The sequence below is a fragment of the Ursus maritimus genome, unplaced genomic scaffold (assembly GCF_017311325.1).
Source record: "Ursus maritimus isolate PB19 unplaced genomic scaffold, ASM1731132v1 scaffold_10, whole genome shotgun sequence".
Lineage (NCBI taxonomy): Eukaryota > Metazoa > Chordata > Mammalia > Carnivora > Ursidae > Ursus > Ursus maritimus.
This window is the reverse complement of record NW_024423344.1, coordinates 1306008-1317483: the sequence shown is the minus strand read 5'-3', so window position 1 is coordinate 1317483 and position 11476 is coordinate 1306008. Positions and strand designations below refer to the sequence as shown.

The 11476-nt window shown below is 42.5% G+C and overlaps 1 protein-coding gene and 1 long non-coding RNA gene across 2 annotated transcripts in view; one reads left to right on the top strand and one right to left on the bottom strand.

The window, feature by feature from the left end:
- Positions 1–11476, bottom strand: part of PARP4 (poly(ADP-ribose) polymerase family member 4) — a 127280-nt gene that overhangs the window by 49823 nt on the left and 65981 nt on the right. Inside the window, exons 22-25 of the mRNA XM_008692105.2 lie at positions 9747–9942; positions 8708–8775; positions 7940–8127; positions 5304–5403 (exon numbers count right to left, since the gene is read on the bottom strand). Of these exons, the coding sequence (XP_008690327.2) occupies positions 5304–5403; positions 7940–8127; positions 8708–8775; positions 9747–9942 (552 nt within the window). The remainder of the gene's footprint in view (positions 1–5303; positions 5404–7939; positions 8128–8707; positions 8776–9746; positions 9943–11476) is intronic.
- LOC103664267 overlaps positions 1–11476 on the top strand; it is an 84777-nt gene that overhangs the window by 52625 nt on the left and 20676 nt on the right. The gene's annotated exons all lie outside the window — the stretch shown is intronic.

Sequence of the window (11476 nt, the reverse complement as noted above, 5' to 3'; positions counted from 1 at the left end):
CTGGCCAGTGGCTTATCGATCTTATTTATTCCTTTAAAGAACCAGCTTCTAGTTCTGTTGATCTGCTCTACTGTACTTCTGGTTTCTGATTGATTGATTTCTGCTCTAATTTTGGTCAACTGCTTCCTCGTGCGTGGATTAGGCCTGTCCCTCTGTTGCTGTTCCAGCTTCTTGAGGTGAGAATATAAAAACTGCATTTTAGATTTTTCTATTCTTTTGAGTGAGGCTTGGATGGCTATGTATTTCCCCCTTAGGACTGCCTTTGCAGTATCCCATAGGTTTTGGACCGTTGTGTTTTCATTCTCGTTGGTCTCCATAAATTGTTTAAATTGATTTTTGATTTCTTGGTTTATCGAATCATTCTTGAGCAGGATGGTTCTTAGTCTCCAAGTGTTTGAGTTTCTTCCAAATTTTTCCTTGTGGTTGAGTTCCAATTTCAAAGCGTTGTGGTCTGAGAATATGCAGGGAATAATTTCAGTCTTTTGGTATCAGTTGAGACCTGTTTTGTGACCCAGAACACGGTCTATTCTTGAGAATGTTCCATGGGCATTAGAATAGAATGAGTATTCTTTGGTTCTGGGGTGTAGTGTTCTGTACATATCTATGAGGTCCATCTGGTCTAGTATGTCATTCAAAGCTCTTGTTTCTTTGTTGATTTTCTGCTTAGGTGATCTGTCTGTTGCTGATAGTGGAGTGTTGAGGTCCCCTACTATTAATGTATTATTATCTATATGTCTCTTTATTCTGGTTAAGAGTTGGATTCTGTATCTAGCTGCTCCCCTCTTGGGGACATAAATATTTATAACAGTCATATCCACTTGTTGGATACATCCTTTAAGAATAATATAGTGCCCTTCTGTATCTCTAACTATAGTCTTTAGTTTAAAATCTAATCTGGCTGATATGTGAATTGCTACCCCAGCTTTCTTTTGAGGTCCACTGGCATGAAAAATGGTTTTCCATCCCTTCATTTTCAGTCTGGATGTATCCTTAGGTTCAAGATGAGTCTCTTGTAGACAGCAAATGGATGGATCATGCCTTATTATCCAAGCTGCAACTCTGTGGCGTTTTATGGGAGCATTTAGGCCATTCACATTGAGAGTGATTATTGAGAGATATGGTTTTAATGATGTCATGTTGCCTGCGATGTCTTTGTTTCAATAGATTGTAAATTTCTGTTCTGTATCACTCTTGGGGCCTTTTTACTTTTATAGAACCCCCCTTAATATGTCCTGTAGGGCTGGTTTCATGGTTACAAATTCAGTCAGTTTCTGCTGATCCTGGAAGCCCCTTATCTCTCCATCAATTCTGAATGACAGCCTTGTTGGATAAAGGATCCTTGGCTGCATGTTCTTCTCAGATAGAGCTTTGAAAATACCCTGCCAACCCTTCCTACATTGCCAGGTCTGTGTAGACAGGTCTGACGTTATTCTGAAATTTTTACCTCTGTACGTAAGGAATCTCTTCGCCCTGGCTGCTTTCAATACTGTATCCTTGGATCTAATATGTGCGAATTGCACTATGACGTGATGTGGTGTAAGTTTGCTGTGATTGACCTTGGGAGGCGTCCTCTCTGCCTCTTGGACACGAACGCTTGTTTCCTTTGCCAGATTAGGAAAGTTTCAGCTACAATGTTCAAATATCTCTTCTAGACCTCTCTTTCTCCACCCCCTCGGAGATGCCGATGATTATGACATTGGAACATTTCATTGAGTCAGTAATCTCCTGTAACCTACATTCTTGAGATTGGATTTTTTTGAGCAAAGTTTCTGTTTTAACTTTGTCTTCTACCATCCCATCCTCCAATTCACTAGTCCGTTCTTCTGCCTCACTCACCCTGGCCGCCAGAGCGTCTAGTTTAGACAGCAATTGATTCATAGTATTTTTAATTTCTGCCAGATTCGCTCTCATTTCCACCCTTAGAGATTCTATATTCTTGTTAATATTTTCTTCAAGCCTACACATCATTTTGACCATTGTTACTCTGAACTCCATTTCTGACAATTTGGTTGTATGCATATCCATCATTTCTGTGGCAGAGGCCACAGTCTCTGTGTCCTTTCTTTCCTGAGCATTTCTCCTCCTCATCATTCTGATGAGGAGAGGTTGCGGGGATGCCCAGAGCCCAAATTATTGACCAGGACCCAGGCAGTGTGCACTTGTTTTATAGGGACCTTAGGGATGTGGGCTTGATTTTTCAGCCTGTCTTCTGGGGGAGGGGCCTGCCACGCTGATACTCAGGCAACCCTGTTTGGGTAGAGTCGCCCTGTCCCCTGCGAGGGGGGATGGGGATGGGCACACTGTGAGCTGGTATTTCTGGGCTTTTGTTCTCTGGCGGCTTTCCCTGGCGGTTTTCTGTGACTCTTCTGAGAGTCAGAGCAGCAGTGGCCATATCCTAGCCTCTGTCTCGGACCAGAGAGATCACAGTCTGCTCTCCACTGAGCTCTCTTAGCCACTTTAACTCTGTTTCTGTCAGTTATGCCAAAACCCCTGCAGCATCCCGGGTTGTGCGCCGCATAGCCGCTCTCCCAGCCCTCGCTTCCAGGGCCTGCACATCTCTGTCCTTTGTGCTCTAACACCGCTAGCCACCACTGGTTTCCCCGTGTGCTCCCGAGCTCCCTGTTTCAGTGTGGTTTGCGTGCACTCCGGAGCAGCGGTTTTCAGTCTGGTCGTGCGTGCGCTCCCAAGCTCCCAGTATCAGTCCGGTTCCAGTGAGCGCTCTGGAGCTCCAGTTTTCAGTCTAGTTCGATTGTGTGCTCTGGAGTTCCGTTTTTCAGTTTGGACGCATGCACACTCCCGAGCTCCCAGTTTTAGTCTGGTTCCAGTGAGCGCTCCAGAGCTCCAGTTTTCAGTCTGGTCGCACGCGTGTTCCCAGGCTCATGGTCTCAGACTGCTTTCTCGCAGGTGTCGGTCCGTGAGTCTGGCCCGCTCCCCAGTGCAGGTAGCTACTGCTTTCCAGTGCCAGAGACGGCGGCTCCCTCCCCCTTCCGTTTATCTTCCAATATCTGTGTGCGGATTCACAGCTCCCCACTTTGTACCTCAATACTCAGCGCTGGAGATGTTCATTTGTAGAGATCCAGATGTATCTTCCTGCGTCTCAGGCTGATTCCGTGGGTGTTCAGGATGGTCTTGTAGATATCCACTTCGACTCAGGGGACCAGCTGAAAAAGGGGTCCCCTACTCCTCCGCCATCTTTTCTCCGATCCTCCCCAGGATGGTTATTATAAAACCAAAACCCGGAGCACTGAGTGGCTCAGCTGTTAAGTGTCTGCCTTTGGCTCAGGTCATGATCCCAGGGTCCTGGGATCGAGCCCCACATCAGGCTCCCTGCTTGGTGGGAAGCCTGCTTCTCCCTCTCCCAATCCCCTTGCTTGTGTTCCCTCTCTCACTCTGTCTCTCTCTGTCAAATAAATAAATAAAATCTTTATAAAAAAATAAAAAATAAAACCAAAACCGGAAAATGACAAATGCTATTAATTACGTAGAAAAATTGGAACCCTAGTGCATTGCTCATGGGAATGTAAAATGGTGAAGCTACTGTGGACAACAGTATAACAGATTCTAAAAAAACTAAACACAATTACCAAATGATCCAGAAATTCCACTTCTGTTATATCCCTAAAATAACAGAAATCAGACCTGAACACATGCTTATATGTCAATACTCACAGCAGCAAAATTCACAACCACTAAAAGGTAGAAACAACCCAAATATCTATCAACAAATGAATGGATAAACAAAATGTGGTATGTGAACACAATGAAATATTATTCAGCCTTTAAAAAAGAAGAAAATTCTGACACATGCCACAACATGGATAGACCTTGAAAACATTATACCAAATGAAACAAGACAGGTATGGAAGGACACATATTGTATGATTCTGCTTTCATGAAGTATCTAAAGTAGTCAAATTCATAAAGACTGAAAGTAGAATGGTGGTTGCCAGGGACTGGGAGGAGGGTGGAATGGGGAGTAGTTGTTTAATGAGTAGAGTTTCTGTTTGGGATGATGCAAAGTTCTGGAGATGGATGGTGGTGATGGCTGCACAACACTGTGAATGTACCTTTATTATTATTTTTAAAGATTTTATTCATTTATTTGAGACAGTGAGAGAGAGTGAGACAGAGAGCATGAGTGGGAGGTAGGGGCAGAGGGAGAGGGAGAAGCAGACTCCCCGCTGAGCAGGGAGCCCAATGCAGGGTGACCTGAACCAAAGGCAGACACCCAACTGACTGAGCCACCCAAGCACCCCTAATGTAGCTTAATGCCACTGAATGCCACTTAGGAATGGTTAAAAGGTAAATTTTATGTATATTTTGCCACAATAGCATATTAACTCTAGCAAAACATGTATAATACTTCACTTTTATTTATTTATTTTTTTTTTTAAAGATTTTATTTATTTATTTGACAGAGATAGAGACAGCCAGCGACAGAGGGAACACAAGCAGGGGGAGTGGGAGAGGAAGAAGCAGGCTCATAGCGGAGGAGCCTGATGTGGGGCTCGATTCCAGAACGCTGGGATCACGCCCTGAGCCGAAGGCAGACGCTTAACGACTGAGCCACCCAGGCGCCCCAATACTTCACTTTTAAAAATCCCTTCATGATATATACAATGGAATATTACTCAGCCATCAAAAAGAACGATTTCACAACATTTGCAGCAACATGGACAGGACTGGAGGAGATAATGCTAAGCGAAATAAGTCAAGCAGAGAAAGTCAATTATCTTATGGTTTCACTCATTTATGGAACATAAGTAGTAGGAAGATCGGTAGGAGAAGACAGGGAAGAAGAAAGGGGGGGTAAACAGAAAGGGGAATGAACCATGAGAGACTATGGACTCTGGGAAACAAACTGAGGGCTTCAGAGGGGAGGGGGGTGGGAGAATGGGATAGGCCGGTGATGGGTAGTAAGGAGGGCATGTATTGCATGGTGCACTGGGTGTTACATGCAAGTAATGAATCATGGAACTTTACATCAAAAACTAGGTATGGTGACTAAATAGGTATGGTGACTAAAATAATAAAAATTATTATAAAAAATAAAAAAAATAAAAAAATCCCTCTATGACACTTTATAAAGAAGAAATCAAACTATTAGTTAGGAGAATGACCCAATTAAGGAGAATTGCTAGGTGCAAGACAGACAGTAACTAAGTAACTATGCCTTTGGTATCTTTGTCCTTTTCCTAGGTCCCCTTTCCACTAATGAAAACACAGAAGTTACTGTCACTAGATTTGCAAGAAGATAGTATTTCCACATGTAAGCATAAACTAGAAATGTTTGAAAAACGTACCTGTTTTTTCCAACTGTGTTTGGATTTTGAGTTAAAATACTCAAATACTCCAGCACCGTACTGGGACAGAGTCCTTAAGATATGGCGATTTGCTGTAGAACTGATCACATTTTACATGTTTTAATTTTCAAGAAATTTTAGAAACAGTTTTGAATGTCATGTAGTTAACAATGTTGACATAGCTCGAAACTCAATAGAAGAGACATTACATGCAGAAGAATTACTCTCTGTAGTTGAGGTTAAAGAGATAAAAGTCAGCCTGGACAGTATGAAACATCTGAAGGTTTGAGTAATTTAAGCTGTCATATACCAGAGAATTTATTTCTTTTTCACAATAGAAAAAAAAAAGAGCAGAAATTCTTGACTCTTGGTTTACCAAAGGAGGGAGTAGATGATTCCAAAAAACCTCCAAAAAGTCATCAGAATACTGACAAAAATATCAACCTACTTTCAATGAGTGTCAGTTACCCAAATTTGATTCGAAAGGCCAAGAACTGGCAGAGTTAATAAAGTCTACATCTTGAAACATGGTGCCCATCTAGACAGCAAAAGGGATAAAGACATCTCCTTCCAGCAAAGATAAGCTTTACTTCAATGACAATGTCCTATTAAATTTTTCTCAATAGTAATTCTAAAACTATTAAGAAAGCCTTTCTTAGGTTCCTCCTGAAATAGTTAAAGACACAATTATTTTTCAGGAAAAGAACTTCAGAAAGTTATTTCTAAAATATTTCTTAGTCTATTGATTAAAGATTGGATTTGTCTTTAGTCTTCAAAATTAATTGGTGGTCGTTACAACACCAATTAGATAATCCCCCTAAACTGGAGTTTATTTGCATTTTATCGATTTCATCGGCTCCTGAAGCTGCTCGGAATCTTTTTTTGCTCCCGCTGTGTGGAGCTCAGAGGACAGTTTGTGACAACAGGCAGGAATGACAGTCTCGACTCCTGGAGAACTCACATATTGCTAGAGTTTATGAATACAAATGAGCATGTATAAAGTCAGGCAGAAACATTTAGAAAGATCCTAAAACCTGACGGAAAATCAGTAAAAATTCCAGCTCCCTCAGGCTGGGTCACGTCAAAGCACAAAGTCATCTCCCAAATGAGGTTCATGCCCACTCACCCCCAATCACAGCACCCCTCTCATTTCCTTCCTGGCACTTAGGAAAACCCATTTCTCCTCTCAGCTTATTGGATTGCTTGCTGCTTGTCTCCCTATATAAAGCACTGTGGTCCAGCACCAAGGAGTGTCTGTCTCATGACAGGCTCTCAGCAAAGAAGGAATCAACAGGGCCTAGTATTTTCTGCACTGAAGTCTGAGCCGTAACCCTGGCAAAGTCTCTGATATGTGGTCAGGGGAGCAGAGGGATGTTGCCGTAACCAGGAAGACAGAACAGGGCACTGACTCAGGCAGGGAGGGGGACACGTCCCTGCAGCAGGGTAGAGCCAGTCACCACATGTCCACAAGTTAATCAGGTAAAGCCCATTTAGGAGCAATTCCTGGCGGAGTCCACTGTGGGCTGGATAAATTTCCTGGTTGGTCTGTGGTGTTCTCTTAGGCCTCAGATTAGAGGAGAGGCCTAGGAGCTGTGACTGAGGAGGGGCAGAGAGAGGGAAAGAGCCCTTTGTGCAGGCAGGTCTGGCTTGGGTACAACAGGGAGGGCCCTCAAGGGGTGTGGAGGGTGCCAGCTCCTGTAGCTCATAGCTGAGGCCTGAGGAGGACCCCTAGCCCAGGACAGAACAGTGGCCCCAGGGAACACCAATAGCCACTACTCCCACCTCTGCCCCTACCCCCATGTTGAGGGGCTGCCCTGCTCCACGCACTGCCTCAGAATAGGGATGCCTGGTTATCACTTGCCAGGATGGTGACTATGTGGGGGAGAGCCCAGGGAGATGGTGCATGCATGCTCTGTGCAAACACCAGTCTGGCCCCTTCTGTTTGATGTTTTCCTTATGTTTACACCATATGCTTCAGTCCAATCCAAAAAAGCTAACTATAATTGGGGAAGGGGTTCATTCCAACAATCATGGGGGCCTAGCCTCCCAAGAGAAAGATCCTATGTTCATCACAGGGTTTGAAAATGCAAATGTGCCCAGCCACCAGAAAGGTGTGAAGGAGCAAGGAGCCTGGGTGGGGCCTTACCCAAAGCAGTGGCCCTCAGCCCTGGTCAGGAACTGCCAGGGGAGGGGGTATGCCTGGCTTCAGGCTTTTCAGGATAGGTTGGAAATTTGGATTTTTATGCAACAAAACAAAACAAAAAAACAAACAAAAAAAACCCCCAAAACTAACATTGATTTGGTGCTTGCCAAATGTTCTTAAGTACTTTTTTTTTCCTAGTGGTGCTGGGGTGTGGGTCTTCCTTACACCACATTTCCCTCACCCCAGTGCAGGGCTGGGCCTTAAGTACTTTTTATATATGAGCTCATTTAATCCTCAGAGCAAACCTATTAAACCTATGACATTTTCATTATCATCTTCATTTTACAGACAAGAGGTTAAACAACTTGCCCAGAGCTCTGCAACTCTATGCTAAACTGCTTCCATATACTGTTATCAACTTCAAAACTTCTAAAAACCATGTGCAGGCCAACAAAGAAAACCTACCCATAGNGACTAGATCTCCTTCACTTACCCGATACCACAGGAGAACAGCCTGGTGTGCCGCACATTTCTTTTCACAAGCTGCAAAGTCAGACTCTCATTCTGGAGGTGCCCATCAGATATAAGGAGAATGCTCCGTAAGCCTTGAGAAGGGTACAGTAGATTTAAATATCGGAGCGTTTTCCAGAAGTCTGTATTTCCCATGGTAGGTGTAGCGGACTGGAGGAAATGAGATGAAAGGTTATTCCTTTTGGATATATTCACCATTAACTGTAACCATTTATTGAAGCATGTCTCGATGATGGTTTAGAGATATCACTGAAAAGATATATTTTTTTAATTACACATTTGTGGAACAGCTATGCTTATATCCTGTTAGTTTATTTCATATCACACAGTAACTACGATATTATTGGTTGACACTTATTTGATGTTTTTATGGTTTTTCTGGGTTTGCTGGCCTGGGCTGAAGTGGCAACTAGTCCTTCTCCGCTTGTGCCATTTGAAGAAAAAGAAAAAAAGGAACAGAAGAAAACATTCCAACACTGTTAATGCTGGTTGTATTTAGGTGGTAGAACTGTGGTATTTTTCTTTCTACCCTTCTTAATTTCTAATTTTTCTTTAATGAGTTCATATCACTTTTATTAATAATAATAATTTTAAAAAGAGCCCACTGACATACAAAAACTGAAGGACTAGGGCTGTTCTATTAGTGGTCTTGGGGGGAATAAGACCAGACAGTACCGTTAAAACTTGATAGGAAAAGACCCAAGAGATGAAGGAAGGTTCTTTTACTCACCATAATGAACTCTGTTGGCACATTATTGCTTGTGATGTACTTGGGATATGAAAATAATTCCTTGTAACCTGTGTGATAAGATTGGTGTGAGGTGCAGCTATTAAATATTCACTTTATTGACCACCAACAATCATGTTTGATAGTTTAACATATTAAAAAAAACTTCACCGCAGTATTCCTTTAAATATTTAACTCTAGTGCACTGCAACTATGCACTTTACTGTGGAAAATGTTCTGAGTAAAATTACATGTGTAGACCTCTGTTCTGTAGAAGATGGCTCAGATGCGGGGTGTCACAACAGCACAGGCTGCCTGGCCGCCAAAGGGACATATTCTCCTTCCAGGCCCGTGGTACCCCAGCCTTACTTGACCTCTGCCCCCAGCAGCAGCAGACCCTGGCTCCTTCGTAAAAGGGCTCTGTCTTCTGGTGAATGGCACAGAAGAATCAACAGGACGTGACTGTCCCCTCACTCTGTGTTCCTTCTCTCATTCCTAAAGTACCTTGTTCTTGTGGCTGAGATGTCCCTGGACCCCCACCTGGAGGATGGTATTACTTTTCCTCTAAAAGGGCTGATCTGATGCTTCCTGAAACCTTACAGATTTTTCTACTACTTTATTGATTTCAAGTGTTCTGTCCACATCCTTGTGACCCTCATACACGTCAAACCAAAGGTCTTGCATTTGGTTCAGCTGCTGGTAACCTAGGAATGTTTATACAGCACTTGCCCTGTAATAGGCACTGTTTTAAATCCTTTACATGCATTAGCTCAGTCCTTACAACACGATGAGGTAGGAACTATTACTTATATTACAGATGAGGAAAAGTTCAAGTAATTTGCCCAAGGAGACATCTGGAGTTAGTAAGTGATAGAGCTGGAATCTGAACCCAGGGACCTAGCTTGAGTGTTCTGGTTCTTGAACTCTATGCTATGCAACCTCTTACTCCACAGATGGGGTCAGGGTACCAACAGCCATCAGCTCTACTCGCGTTAATATTAAGGAGAAAGCACACTGTGGACTGGGGCTGAAGAGCACTCACCTGTGCCAAACTTGACAATGTTTATCTTTTGCTTCTTACCCATCAAGGACACTGCATAGAAGGCAATTTGCTTGGCTTGCAAGAATGTTGCACCCTCCATGGAATTGGAGCAATCGAGACAAATAATCACTTCACTGTTCTCGGCTAGGTCAGGAAGTGTGATACCGAGATCTGGTTGAAAAACAAGCATGCAGGCCTAGAAAAAGAAAAAAAGGTGCTGTGTTGATGTTTATCATAACTTAAACTGGTCTGGCTTGTTTATACTGGGATAGGCATGCCTCCGAGATACTGCCGGTTCGGTTCTAGACCACCACAGTAAAGCAAATATCGCCAAAAAAGTGAGTTAGATCAATTTTTTTGGATTCCCAGAACACATGAAAGCTATGTTTACACTATACTGTAGTCTAATATATGTGCAGTAGCATTATATCTAAAAAAAAGTACATACCTTAATTGAAAGATACATTACTGCTAAAAAACGCTAACCATCACCTGAGCTTTCAGTAAGTCATAATTTTTTTGCTGATGGAGGGTCCCGCCTTGATGTCGATGGTTGCTGACTGACCAGGGTGTTGGTTGCTAAAGGCTGGGGTAGCTGCAGCAGTTCCTTAAAATAAGACAACGCTGAAGTTTGCCAAATTGATTGACTCTTCCTTTCACGAACTATTTCTCTGTAGCATGTGATGCTGTTTGATAGCATTTCACCCACAGTTGAGCTTCTTTCAAAACTGAAGTCGCTCCTCTCAAACCCTGCTGCTGCTTTGTCAATAACATTCTTTAGAATCCTTTGTTGTCATTACAACAGTCTTCACTTCACCAGGAGTGGATTCCATCTCAAGAAACCACTTTGCTCATCCATAGGAAGCAGCTCCTCACCTGTTCAAGTGTTATCCTTAGACTGCAGCATTTCAAATATGATAATAATGACAAAGTTTGAAATATTGAGAGAATTACCACAACGTGACACAGAGACATGAGGTGAGAAAATGCTGTTGGAAAAATGGCATCAAAGGACTTGCTCCACAGGGTTGCCACAAACTTTCAATTTGTAAAAAACACAGTATCTGTAAAGCACGATACAGTGCAGCTCAATAAAACAAGGTCTGCCTGGACTGCTCTATGTGCCCAAAGACAACAAAATTTCGATTCGAAACCCCAACCACACAATCTTTCTGAATGATGGACATGTAATTGGGCTAGAGTAACAGAGAATAAAGAGTGGCCCACTAAAAACTGATGAATCCCCCCTGGGCTCAGGCACACTACTTCTCTCTAGATGTCAGACTCTAATGGGGATGTGCCACTTGCCAGTGTGTATGGCTGGCAACAAATACCTTATAAGCCCCAAAGAAGGTAGAGACATAAACACACCACTATACATATGTGTGTGTTTCATTTAAAGCATACCCAATATACAAAAATCCATGTTTACAGAAAAGATTAATTAAAACGTTCTTATTCCTGTTACTAAAGGGGTCTGTCAATTTACCACACTCTATTAAATGCCATGTTTATCTGTGGCATTTAAAAGATGATTTAGAGTATAAACAACTAATATTTCAGGCATCCCTGCAAGGGATAGGTATACATATACATACAGGTAGGATTTTCAGAGTTTGGCATAAATGTATAATTTTTATAAGAAAAGACCTCCTTGTAAAATTCAACTTTCTAGCCAGGTAATATTACAAAGACAAAAAGAATAAGATTTATTCAACAATGAGATGGTC